The sequence below is a fragment of the Acartia tonsa genome, chromosome 1 (assembly GCF_053477335.1).
Source record: "Acartia tonsa isolate MP-2025a chromosome 1, ASM5347733v1, whole genome shotgun sequence".
In the NCBI taxonomy this organism is placed as follows: Eukaryota; Metazoa; Arthropoda; class Copepoda; order Calanoida; family Acartiidae; genus Acartia; species Acartia tonsa.
Genome location: NC_137260.1, coordinates 34,651,021 through 34,664,218, shown reverse-complemented (window position 1 = coordinate 34,664,218; position 13,198 = coordinate 34,651,021). Strand labels below are relative to the sequence as shown.

At 32.0% G+C, this 13,198-nt stretch overlaps 3 protein-coding genes across 4 annotated transcripts in view; all 3 read left to right on the top strand.

Annotated features, from left to right (window-relative positions):
* Eno (alpha-enolase) overlaps nt 1-3,697 on the top strand; it is a 7,122-nt gene extending 3,425 nt beyond the window's left edge. The window contains exons 5-11 of the mRNA XM_080158824.1: nt 144-198; nt 547-780; nt 929-1,074; nt 1,406-1,579; nt 2,486-2,642; nt 3,005-3,092; nt 3,364-3,697. Coding sequence (XP_080014950.1) covers nt 144-198; nt 547-780; nt 929-1,074; nt 1,406-1,579; nt 2,486-2,642; nt 3,005-3,092; nt 3,364-3,388 — 879 coding nt within the window. The 3' untranslated portion in view covers nt 3,389-3,697. The remainder of the gene's footprint in view (nt 1-143; nt 199-546; nt 781-928; nt 1,075-1,405; nt 1,580-2,485; nt 2,643-3,004; nt 3,093-3,363) is intronic.
* On the top strand, nt 3,691-8,466 carry LOC145317687 (uncharacterized). Of its 2 annotated transcripts, none has more exons than XM_080158873.1 (8): nt 3,691-3,790; nt 4,195-4,271; nt 4,940-4,999; nt 5,255-5,327; nt 6,015-6,168; nt 6,339-6,553; nt 6,999-7,780; nt 8,131-8,466. In XM_080158873.1, the coding sequence occupies exons 1-7, from the start codon at nt 3,730-3,732 to the stop codon at nt 7,166-7,168; spliced, it is 810 nt and encodes a 269-aa protein (XP_080014999.1). In that variant the 5' UTR covers nt 3,691-3,729; the 3' UTR covers nt 7,169-7,780; nt 8,131-8,466. The 2 variants fall into 2 exon arrangements, with proteins under 2 accessions (XP_080014999.1, XP_080014989.1); XM_080158863.1 differs by having other exon boundaries at nt 8,110-8,466.
* On the top strand, nt 8,462-13,198 carry LOC145317672 (WD repeat domain-containing protein 83). The gene is made up of 12 exons (XM_080158836.1): nt 8,462-8,631; nt 8,986-9,067; nt 9,246-9,325; nt 9,553-9,672; nt 9,905-10,036; nt 10,304-10,400; nt 10,840-10,885; nt 11,328-11,438; nt 11,817-11,877; nt 12,206-12,337; nt 12,806-12,872; nt 13,162-13,198. The coding sequence occupies exons 1-12, from the start codon at nt 8,572-8,574 to the stop codon at nt 13,188-13,190; spliced, it is 1,017 nt and encodes a 338-aa protein (XP_080014962.1). The 5' UTR covers nt 8,462-8,571; the 3' UTR covers nt 13,191-13,198.

Sequence of the window (13,198 nt, the reverse complement as noted above, 5' to 3'; positions counted from 1 at the left end):
ATGTCTCAAGTTGAAAAAAAATTTAAAGTCTTTGAATGAAGTTTTTCAATTTTTAATTACGAAGATCTATTTTTTATTCTGACAACTTGAGAAGTGATAAATTAAGAAACTGGTCACTTATCTAAAGTAATTTTTGTGTAAAGGACGTTATTATGCCTGTTCCTGCCCTCAACGTTATCAACGGAGGTAGCCACGCAGGTCTGTGCTATTAATATATTCTTGTTTTTCGTTTAATTGAATACTTGTTTATCAACTATACTTGCTATTTCATATGTATTATGTTTAATAAGTTCTAAATTATTGCTATCTTTGCTATACTTTCCTTTATACCTACTTTTGTCTCTCATTCTCTTTCTTCCTATCAGATGGCCTACTCTTAGAGTTTATTACAATCTCAGTTTGAATATTTTCTTTAAAATAGGTATATCAGTTGTTACATTCCACTTTTATCTATTTTTATACATCTTTTTTGAAGCGTTTTTTTCTTCTACCATATTTCCCCCCATTTCTTCCACTCGATGATATATGAATCCTAAACTATTTAAGGTAACAAACTTGCCATGCAAGAGTTCATGGTCCTCCCTACCGGTGCCACCTGCTTCTCCGAGGCCATGAGGATGGGCTCTGAGCTGTACCACCACCTCAAGAGCATCATCAAGAAAAAGTACGGCCTGGATGCTACTGCTGTCGGTGATGAGGGTGGTTTCGCCCCTAACTTCCAGAACAACGGCGAGGCTCTTGAGCTTCTCGTTGAGGCCATTAAGAAGTCTGGTTATGAAGGTAGGTTTTTTTGTGCAAAGAGATACAACGAGGCCAAGTGAAAAATATATCTGTCTAAATCAGATACCGTCCATTTATAGTCTTAGCTTTACTGAGTAAAAAAATGCATCTTAGTACTTGGGTGTAATAGATAAATATTTTTGTAAAGGTAAAATCCAGATCGGTATGGACATTGCCGCCTCTGAATTCTTCAAGAACGGCAAATACGACCTGGACTTCAAGAACCCCGAGTCCAAGGAGGCCGACTGGATCACCTCTGATCAACTCATTGAAATGTACAAAGGATTCATCAAGGTAGCGATATTTATTTAAGAGATTTTTATAGTAGTAAAGGTTAAAGATTGTTATGCAGTTTAGGACTGGGTGTGAAATAGTACGATATAATGTTTTACACTGTCTTATTTTATCTAAAATAGAATTACCTAACCTTTTGTTGCTGTGCTTATAGGCATTATTTTCATTTTTAATGTTTTCTTCAGTAGAAAAAGGAAGATATTTTTATAGAAATATTAGATTTTTATGCCCTTTTGACTAAAATTATCAAGATTTAGATTTTTCATCATTAGTTGACATTGGCACATTAAGGGATAGAAACGCCAAATTATCGAAATTTCTATTTGTTCAGGATTACCCTGTTGTGTCCATCGAGGATCCCTTCGACCAGGACGACTGGGAGGGATACACCAAGCTTACCTCTGAGACAGAAATCCAGATTGTCGGTGACGACTTGCTGGTTACCAACCCCAAGAGAATCCAGACCGGTATTGACAAGAAGGCCTGCAACGCCCTCCTTTTGAAGGTAAATCTAGCAAAGATAGTATTTATTATTTAATATTTACACTCCTTGTTTATTATAAACATGATTGGCGTCTGCATTTGTCGAGAATGTGTGGAGTTAAAAAATAATCCATTCTGCTTTTACTAGACATTACCTACCGTTGCTTGTCCAATAGAAAATGGGCATTTTCAAGATGTAACTTGCCCAGTCATTAATCTATAATACAAAGTAGAACGATGTCTGTCCGTCTGACCGTCCGTCCCTTAAGATCTCGGTAACTACTGAACCGATCGGATTCTACTCTTCAGGGTATCTACCTATTGGTCCTGTGGTGGTTTTAAGCTATTTTCTTGGGGGGTGGGACACTCCCAACCCCCCCAAAAACAAAAAAAATCCCCCCTTCTTTTTTTTTTTTTTTTTTTTTTGTAAGAAATATCCTTGGTCCTTTGTAGAAGATTCCTTTGTGGAATATTTCCTTTGTGGAAGATTTCCTTGGCCCTTTTTTTTATTTTATTTTTTTTACAAATTTCACCTTACACTTTTTTTACCATCTCTTGGGGCAAAGACCCTAGAGGCTAGGGGCGAAGCCGCTAGTTAAAGATATTTCATTACCTTGCTTGCTTATTTAAACAGATAGGTGAACTTTAAGGCTCTAAGTAATTTTTAGTTGTCGTCAGGCTCAGCTATTTTACTAATAAATTATACAAAAAATCACGGAACCTTTGGAAGTAAGGTGGGTTTATATCTTGTTTTTTTATCTTACTGAAGAGGGGTGGGTAAGAAGGGGGAGGAAAAGGAGAAGGGGGTTGTGGGGAAATTTTCTTTTATAATTGTTTGTTAGAATCACATTCTCTTTTTCCCTGGTTGTAGTAACTGCCGTTTGCTGCTGACTAAAACAATGCAGGTTATAAACTTTTATCCTTTCAGGTTAACCAGATTGGATCAGTTACCGAGTCTATCAAGGCCCACCAGATGGCCAAGGCCCAGGGCTGGGGCACCATGGTGTCCCACAGGTCTGGTGAGACTGAGGACTGTTTCATTGCCGACCTTGTCGTTGGTCTTGGTACTGGTCAGATCAAGACAGGTATAATTATTTTATTTTTCCTAGGAACAGAATATCGACAAAGAAAAATTAAGCTTTGTTTTCCATAGTTTTGACAGAGCGTTCTGATCCTTTTATAAAGAATATATAATACCTATGGCTTTTTAGTTGTCAATGGTGTTAATAAATTAAGTTGATACTTATAATTACTTGATCTTCACATTAATCTTTTCTTCTTTTTCTTAAACTCTAGGAAATAAAAATATTTCATACCCTCGGCTTTCAACTCTTAAGAAATTAACACCCTTCTTTCATATTTTTATAAAATTATTAAAGAAATTTTAAGTTTCTTGCATTTCAAAGTTCTTGTACTTAAATTTGTAATACCTTACCATTTAATTTAGGTGCTCCATGCAGATCTGAGAGGTTGGCTAAGTACAACCAGCTTCTGAGAATTGAAGAGGAGCTCGGTGCTGGAGCCAAGTTTGCAGGAAAATATATATTACAGTACCTATATTTTTACTTATAAAGGCTGCTTAATAAGTTTGATAAAAACAACTTTCATGTAGTTTTTGTCATTATATGCCCCTAGACGCCTCTAGGGTCACTTAAGGTAGGATGGAGAAAAGTCGCCCCCCCCCCCCAATTTTTAATTTGAATTTAAATAAGGAAAAGTGAGAATTTTTTTTCGAGGGGGTGGCATATTTTATTAGTGGGTGAAGATACTCTTTTTAGGTAGGTACTTAATACATATTTTTATAGGTACTGACTTCCGTTGCCCCAAGTAAATTCAACACAAACTTTCTGACTTAAACAGTCACAACAAACTATTTCAATGTTAAGAAAATATGATCTTTAGAAGTTAGAAGTGTCGTTTTAGATTAGAATATTATTACGCTTTACAGATTTTTATTGTTTCTGTATGTAATATGTTTTACTATCATATTGTCTTAACTTTGATGATGCCAAAAAAAAATTCACTATGCTTTTTAAACAATAATTTACCTACTATTTTAATTCAATAAATATTTACAATTTGTAATAAACAATAACGCTTGCTTTTTATTTTAAATGGCTTAAATAATTTTTCAGATAAACATTTCTCTTTTGAGAAGTATAAAATATAAAAATGAGTTTCATACGGAAGGAAGATGGCGGCGAATATGAAAGACAGAAGTTTAATCCTGAAGGTTTTTATAAGTGCTGTATTAAAAAATTGATATGAAAACCTAATAATGCCCTAGCTAGCTGTATGGGAGAGGATGAGAAATTGTACTGTAAATTACACGGGTACCCAAAAATTTTAAACATTCCCAATAGGTTAATCTGTTAACGTGGTATGTAATATGATGCTTATTATTGGTTAAGTACGTCAATTTATCGCCTGTTGTCCCCTTAAATCCCTATGATTTACTTATTTACTTGCAGTAACTTATTTTTATTTATTGGCCAGTTCGTTCATCCATTAAGAGGGGATGGTAGTGGTTATTGTTGCGCTGCGCGTTTCACTTATAAACATGAAAATCTGGTGTTTGATCTAAGGAATGATATATCCATTTCCCTCCTATATAGCACTATAAATCCATCCGCATAGACGTAACGGATGGAAAACCACGAGTTATCAAGTTTCGTATGATCAATAAGAAAGCTGTCAGTAAAAATCTGGAGCAGGTACGTTTTAAGGGAAGGAATCTCTTGATTAACATCCGTAAAATTAGAACCGGTTATCAGACTGATGAGAAATTATGCTCATCATCTTATAATAGACAATTATCCACGAATAGTAGAATAAAAATTACAAAACAATTTTCCACAAATAGTAAAATAAAAATCACAATACTAATGCCAGTTTTGTTATCCAAGAAATTCTCTTCCTCAGGGTTAACTAAACTGGTATTAATCTTGTAAATTTTCATTTTAATATCTTCGGAAAGCTGTCTAATACGATTTGTTAAATAACTATTATAGAGTGTAGTTTCTTGTCTCTAGCAATCCCTCTAATAAGGGGGGGGTTGGGGGTTAATGCAACCTTCTTGTAATCAATGATTTAATGGCACTTAGAATTCGAATTTCGATCTGAAATTTTGCATGGATGGATAATTCTTGGTAGGTCTAGTTTCCCTAAATCGAACAAAAAGCCGCCAACCGTTAGCCGTTACTTTTTCAACTTTTTGTTCGATTTAGGGAAACTAGACCTACCAAGAATTATCCATCCATGCAAAATTTCAGATCGAATTTCGAATTCTAAGTACCATTTAATCATTAATTACGAGATGGTTGCATTAAACTCCCTCCCTTCCCCTTTATATTACTTTTACGGAGCATTTTATCATTTTAAGGAGGAGGAAATAGAGATAGATAGAGAACAAACACAATTTACAGACTTACCAGGTTTTCAGGTTAGTTTATGTACAGTTATTCTTTAGTTCCTCTTTATTGTTTCTTATTTTTAGTGCATTTTTTTGAATGATTTTTTATACCACTTTGACTTGCTAAAAAATTGCCATTTAAAGAAGAATCTCGTTAACATTATTAATAAGAATTTGGAAAAATAAGAGTAAAATGTACTCTTAGAAGTTTACAAAACATTAACTAGGTACCTAACTAAATGTTACTTTAATATGAATTAATCTAATGTTTATTTTTATTTTTAGGAAAAATGTGATGAGAAACGCATGCTTTTGAATATTCTTTCAGATTTGTCTTCAGAAACCATTGTATTATTAGGTACCTACCTAAACTTTTTCTTATTTCAAAAAGTATAACTTCAATGAAAATGAATGAATCTTTATATAAAACTGTAACGGAATCTTTGTCTGTCTTTACCGAAGGTTCTCTATAACCGCTAAATTCTCCTTAACAGTGAAGGTCCTGGCATGGTTTTGGGGAAAGGTACCACCAACCTTCCAAGATAAATCGCCCTTTGATTAAAGGTATAACTGCCCCCAAAAAATAATTTTTAAATTTTCCTTTAGAAAACTAAAAGGGGTAGTTTCACGAAATGCATTTGAACTTAATTTAGTGAACCGCATATTTTTTCATGGTTAATTGGTTAAACTACATTTATATGGGATATATTTGAATGCATTTCAATTTTCTACCACGTAGTTTTTAAAATATCAAGACTTGAAAATCGTCTTTTTAAATTGCATATATCACAAAAAGTCGATTTTCATGTCTTTATATTTTCAAAACTACGTGGTAGAAAACTGAAATTCTTTCAAATATATGCCATATAAATATAGTTTAACCCATTAACTAGGAAAAAATATGCGGTTCACTAAATTAAGTTCAAATGCATTTCGTGAAACTACCCCTTTAAAAGTGAGAGGGGGGGGGGCTGATTTTTTATATTAATATTGTTGATCTTAGATAACTCACACTCATCAACTCAAGATTTTTAAATATTTGTAGGAACAAGTAAACTAGATGAGAAAGTATTTGAGGAACAAATGAAAAAGAATTTGGAATGGGAGAAATGGAAGGAAGAGAGGGGTATTGATGAGTGGGAACCTCAATGCTCCTCGCCCACCCCATCAACTTCGTCAAGTAAATCCCCTTTACAAAAGTAAGTAATATGTTTTTATTATTCTTTGATGCTTAAGTCTGAATCGAACTAACATTAGAATTAATAGTGTCACACTGTCTAAAAAAAACGTCTTTAATTTTATACAACAACATAAAATCTTCAAACTTTCCTTTATATTTCCTCATCATAATTTTGTATTTAAATTTCAGGTCCAATAATACTCCAGTATCTAAAAAGGGGAAGAAAAAACCGAATCTTTTGGAAAAATGGATTTCAAACTCTGCAACTAAGAAAGGAGGTGGGAAAGGAAAGTCGTCAACTCCCGGTGGGAAATCCTTGCAAAGGGAAAAATGTCCAGAATGTAGCAACTTGATAGCAAAGAAGAATTTTATTCGCCACAAGTTAACTTGTTCAGGGTCTAAAGGTAAAAAACTTGGAATTTTTCTGCAATCCCAAAAGTAATAGGTATATTAATAGGGAGTTGTTTGGAGGATTTACTTGTTGTTAGGATCATTGTACTAAAACTAGAATTTTTTTTTTTTTTCATCAAAATACAATTCTAAAACATTTTTTCATTATTTAAATATTAGTGAAGGATCTTTATTAATACCTGTCCTATCTTAATCAAAATTACCCATGTGATCAAATGACATTTGAATAATAACAAATCCTAAATATTCTATAGATCTATTTATAAAAGTCCATTGGTATTGAAGTTAATTTACGGACAAATAAACATTCCAGATGATATTTTCTCAAATATAAGTGTCCTATTCACACCTGGGTAATTTGACCAAGATGCTTTATATTGTCCTTCCCTTCTGATATTAGGTACCTACCTAAATATTTCAAACTTTTTTTTATAATAGAAGGAGAAAGTTTGCAGTGCAAAGAATGTGGCGGGGTTTACACAACACAGTCTAGCCTCAGATATCATATGAAATCTCACATGGGTATGTCATCCTGTAGTCATTGTGACCAGAGTTTTTCAACCCCTGGCAATTTATTTAGACATCGAAGAACTGCTCATTCTTTGTAATATATGAAATTAAAGCCGGAAGAAATAATACTTTTAGTGTGATTTTGTTATGTTCCTTACAAGAAAAAAATTGTTGCATGTTCTCTATTATTTATCAACTTTGTTCATTTGAACTTGGCTGCTGTCAAGTCAGGTTTGATTTTGATCATGTAAAAACTGCCTATTTACAGTTAAACGAGATAACTATGATTATAATATGCAGTCATTGGTATCTTTTTATCTTTGTCTCTTTAGAAGATATGATTTATCTCAGTATTCTAAATATAACAGTTTAATTTTTCAAACAATTGTACCTGCTTATAATGATATTGATTATTTTAATTCATTGTTAATTTTCTATTTAAAAAGTGCCTAATTATATTATTTACAAAAAAATTATTATAGTAAAATTGTCACAAAAGATTCTTATTTGTTAAATAATTAATCTGTTCCAAAGTATATACGCTTAAAAAATAATTTAACTTTATATGATATTTTTTTTTGTTGTATTTATGTATATTTGGTTTTCATAATCCAAAGAAATTGTTCGATTCTAAAATATTAATTACAAATTATTATTTTTATTTATCTTTTATTCTATAGCTGCCGATGCAAGAAAGAAAGATTACATAGGTGTACTGTATATATATTCTGCACAAGTTTTCTTTTTTTTACCTGCTGCAAAAATATTTCATCTCCTCCCCCTTAAATAGAATTGAATTTCTCATCATTCTAAGGAGTTTTTATGTCTGTAGATGAGAGGAAAAGTAGCTTTTGCTGATTTTTTTAATATTTCCCCTTTTCTTTGGTGTTTTTGGTCCTATGTTTTTACTGGATAATAGTATCAGCTGATGTTTTCAGTACACTTTTATTCTTTTATTTTTTCCCTTCTACATATTTTTCATTACCTCCCCTTCCCCCCTTTTTAGCCGGGGATCGTTTCATGCAGAATACCACCCCAGAAAGATTAATTTATGTACCAGTCTACCATTGCCCAAAAACAGAACAGAATGATCTTCTCGGAAAGTTAATTAATAATTTGATGATCCAGATATACATATATGTTAGTTACCTGCGAAAAAAAATAAATTATTAATGTACGATGTATCTTTCTACAAGAAAAAAAAAAATATTATTTGGTTTGGCCTGTTAATATATAAAAGCTTTCTTCTATATTCTATATTTTTCCTGTATTTAGTATTTGAAAATCTATTAAAATTTTTATTACTTAAACTTTAATGAAATGTCAATTTATGAAATATATATTATGAAAAATGCAGCAAATATCCTTATTTTAGAAATAAAGAACCTTTATTTTTTCAGACAATATCAATGTGATAGATTGAGAATTTCCTAAACAAGTGTTCAATCACAGTTTTGAGATTTCAATCAGTTTACTGTTCCATTACAGGAAACATCCAAAAATGGAATGTGGTCCATGGGAGAAAGGCCAGGAGCCTGACCAATATTCAGATATTCCTCAGGTGCGTTACAATATTATTTATTACCTATATTTGCGACATAATTTGGCTTCCTCATATGGGACATTGTCCACCTTAAGAATGGGATACAATAACAAGAAGTATTAAGGAGACAGCATTACAATTCAATATGTGTAATAATAACATAAAGCTTAAACTATTGCTGTGTACATACATTTTGGGTGATTTGTTATTTGGACCATAATGCCATGCTTTCGTATTAATAGCTGCAAGTCAATTAATACCTACCTAGTTTAGATTTAAATTATTGAACAGTGCAAGCCGCACAGAATACTTTGTGTCTTTCATCCTATTAGTTAGAACCATACGACCTTAATGTTACTATTTATATTTTAGACCCAAGTACGCAGCGTAGATTGTAAGCAAGGTGCTGTACGAGCAGTACGATACTCTGTAGATGGAAACTATTGTATAACAGGCAGGAATACATTGATATAGTTCTATAAACTTTAAAAAATCCTTTTTATGATTCCATGGAACTCTAAGACAACATGATTATTTTTCTCCTGAAAACTAGGTAATCTTATTCCTTTATTTTTGATGATCTAAATGATATAATTTTTAGCCTTATATTATCTCTGTATTCCTGAAATTAGCTGGAGCGGATAAATCTCTAAAATTGTGGAATCCAAATAGAGGAAATCTTCTAAAAACCTACATGGGCCATGGATTTGAGGTATTCCATCTAAATAATTCACTGTAATTATTGGCAATCAAATGAATCAGGAGCAATGACTAGAGAAAACATGCAGAATCCCTAATTTTATACAAATCTTCCCCTTTCAAATCTAGAGGAATCTCGTTTTAAAAAAAATGGAATGATCCATCAACATGTACTTGGGTACCTACAATACAATCAACATAATGCTATTTATTACTCCTAGCTAAGCTAAATATTTATAGGTACTTGACTGTCAAGGTTCATGTGACAACTCTCAGTTAATATCTTGTTCTCTGGATAAATCTATAGTGCTGTGGGATGTGACAAGTGGAAATTTTACAAGAAAGTGGAGAGGGCATCAGGTACCTAACTTTCAACTTGTGGCACCGTCCAATTCCTCTAGAGGCTTGGCATAATAGGTTTATTGATTATTCACAACGATTTTCATAATAATTTTCAGGACTAGAAGCTAAATTTCCCGAAGACTAGACCCCAATAGGGTCAGCGGTTACCTAGATCTTAAGCTAGAGACAGACTTACAGACGGACAGGACAGACATTGTTTTACTTCGAATTAATAGATATAACATTTTAGGCTGCCGTTAATACCGTAAAGTTCAACGAGGAAAGTACAGTAATCATAAGTGGGTCTGTTGATACAAAAGTTAAAATATGGGACACAAAATCTCGTAGTCATGAACCTATACAAACCATTGAGGAATGTAAAGTAAGTTACTTTTTGTTAAAAGCTCTAGAAAATTATTTCTAGATGTTCTATACAGTAATTGATTGTTTTTTTTTTTACAATGTTATATGATGTGTCTATGTGAATTTTTGCTTTAAAAAGTCCATTTAGTCTAGGACAAAAAAAACTACTTTTATACATTTAATCGGGTTTGTATGTTAAAAAACGAAAGGGCAATAATCTTACTTTTTTTATCAAAAGGTAAATCTTAATGAAAACTAATAATGTTTAATAATGTATTTATTGTAGGACAGTGTAACCTCATTGGATGTAAGTAATCATGAGATTCTTGTGGGGAGTGGAGATAAGCATATTAGAAATTTTGATATCAGAATGGGAACTGTAGGTAGGGTTTAGTAGTGTTGACTGCAGTGTATTTATGTAAAGGGATAAGATTAAAAAAAAGTCTTGGTCAAAGTAAGGTAGGTGTCCTGTTTGTATGTTGTTTTTGTCAGCCATGAATGTACTTTTGACAGTCTAATTATTCTGTCTTATGCATGTGTGTTGAGTTGACAATACTTACCTACACAATACTTTTGTCAATTTTACAATAAACAAATAAAACCTCAATTTGCATAAATATATTCATACTTTTTTTTTAGTACAAACGAAAATACATCCACTGCACATTTGCCGGATGCACTGCCATCCCGCAATTATTGATATTTTATTTCAGAAATTAAATGATTTAAACTTTATTTTTTTATTGGTGGATAATCATATGTTACAGACCAATAATTTTAAGTTGTTAATCTTTAATATTAATTCTTGTATTATATTTTCAGTGAGTGATTACGTAGGAGATACAGTTTCATGTGCAAAATTTACAAGGAACTGATAATTATGTTGGTAGAATAGTTATTTATCGCATCGTATTATTGACTTCTATCCGCGGATATTAAACATAGTTTTGTTAACCCCGAGGGGCTGAAGGCCCAGCCTAACAAATTTGGTATTAATTTAGGGGATGAAATTAGACTGTAAATTAAATTACTTTTATTGAATTTTGATCAATACGTACAAAATAGCAGTGTAGGTCATTTTTTTTGTATTAACATTTCAGTCTACAGAGGGGGAAATTTGATTAATTTTAAAATATTGAAATTGTACCCAACCCTTTCAAATTAAACAGAATAAGAAATCGTTTTTTGGATGCAAGGAGGTGTAGTCCTGTGAATTATCATTGGGTATGTACATCATTTCATCGACTATTGTCTTATCCCTTTAGATCCCTGATTGGTAGGCAGTATATATAAGTATTGGTCTTCTGTAGAGATGGACAGTGTACACTAGTATCGTGTATTGGCAGTACAATTAAACTTTTTGATAAAACTACTGGAGAATTATTACAAGAATTCAGTGGAAATATAAATAGAGATTACAGGCAAGTGTTAACTTCAGGTTAATTAACGCACGCAGATAAGTAGCACAGTAATAACAGGCTAATGAATTTTAGAGGAATGGCAAGGATTAAAACATTTATATGTAGCGAACCAAAGAAATACGAAAACAAATTAGAATAATATCAAGAGAAGTATAACAGACTGAAAATGTAAGTTATATAGTAGATGCTCATTAATCTTAGGAATTTTCTTAGAAAAATTTTAAAATCCCATTTCATTCAGAAGTTATAATTTTATTTTCCGCTGAAATTAAATCTCTGCTATATCATTGTTGACGGACAGTTGGACAGATTGGAAAAGATTTAGAGTAGCTGTGCTGGTAAAAATTAAATTCATTTTACATTTTTTTTGTATATTAGACTTGAGTGTTCCTTGGATCACACGGATAAATATGTTCTGTCTGGAAGTGAAAATAGCCAGGTACAGCGTTTTAGTTTGCGTCTGATATTCCTTAACAATTTAATTATCTTTGTTTGGGTCTGATTTGATTATACGTGGGTTCAGTGCACAATTGAAATTGTTTTCTTAAATTTTCGGCTAAGTATTGTTTTGAATCTTTGACTTCGAATTATTCTTTTTTTCAATATCTTTATGGTTACATATAAAAAGATTTGCATTTGCTTCTTATAGATGTTTTCTCGGCTTCATGCTGATTATACTTTTAAAAGATTTTCGAATTAAATAGAACAGTAAAAACATCCGAAATATTTCTCATTACTGCTTATTATTATCATATGTTATTACCCAGGTATATGTGTGGGACCTAGTGGAGGGTGGTTGTGTAGCTAAACTAGATCATGGTACTGTCGGTGTGGTGCACAGTATTGAACCACATCCAAGCAAAGGACAGCTCCTCTCTGGAGCTAGATGCGCTTTCTTGGTAAGTTTTAATTTTGTGAAAACAAAAAAAAACAGTTTGTCTAAATAAGGATCATAATATATTGGTGCCATAATTCTTTCTAATTTGAGTTTAAAAAATTTTTTATTATGAAAACATTGTAAAAAAGAATACGGTTCTTACTTTGTCATTTTACTCAATTGATGAATTGCTGTTTTAAAGCCAAACATTTTTTGATAATTTTGCTAAAACTTAAAACATTCAAAATTAGACAGGTTACAAGTCCAATAAATATTTGTATGGAAAATTCTAATAACTCAAAAGAGACACTAAGGTTTTAGGAGATTTAGGCTATATTACTTTACCTCTGAAATATTAATGTAGAAATTACAGAAAATCAAAACTGACTTTTTATTTTTTTTTCTTAAACAACCTATTTTTATAACCATATAAGTTTTTAGTAGGTAGGTAAAATTTTTATGTATATGTTAGCTAATGCTTCTTGTTAAGGTGTGGGAAGTGGCTGAAGGAATTGAAGACGAGAGAGCTGAGGAACCAACTCTTTCCTCCTCGTCAGGTAATTCATATTTCATTTTTCAGATTATTTTATTTTTTTCTGAGGCCATAGTATTACTTCGTTAACTATTAGTGGCAAAGCCCCTAGAGGCCTCTAGGTTGTAAGGCGACCCTCAATTTTAATATTTTAGTTTTAAAAAAGTTTTAAAAAAGAAATTAGTTTAAGGGGGGGATGGTATTTTACTTTCATAAATGTATTGTGATTATTGGATCAAGTTTATTAACAATTGAAGTATAGTAGGTTACGGTAAAACTTGAGATAAAAACCTAATATTTTGTTTTTATTTCAGCGTATGACAGTAAGCCGCATTGGATGTGAATATAATA

Bases quoted from the DNA above. Each gene is read 5' to 3' on its own strand.
- LOC145317687 (XM_080158873.1), top strand. From the start codon at position 3,730: ATGAGTTTCATACGGAAGGAAGATGGCGGCGAATATGAAAGACAGAAG. The intron at 3,791-4,194 runs GTTTTTATAAGT...CCATCCGCATAG, and splicing joins ACAGAAGTTTAATCCTGAAG to ACGTAACGGATGGAAAACCA. The intron at 4,272-4,939 runs GTACGTTTTAAG...TATCATTTTAAG, and splicing joins TCAGTAAAAATCTGGAGCAG to GAGGAGGAAATAGAGATAGA.
- LOC145317672 (XM_080158836.1), top strand. From the start codon at position 8,572: ATGGAATGTGGTCCATGGGAGAAAGGCCAGGAGCCTGACCAATATTCA. The intron at 9,326-9,552 runs GTATTCCATCTA...AAATATTTATAG, and splicing joins ACATGGGCCATGGATTTGAG to GTACTTGACTGTCAAGGTTC. The intron at 9,673-9,904 runs GTACCTAACTTT...ATAACATTTTAG, and splicing joins GAAAGTGGAGAGGGCATCAG to GCTGCCGTTAATACCGTAAA.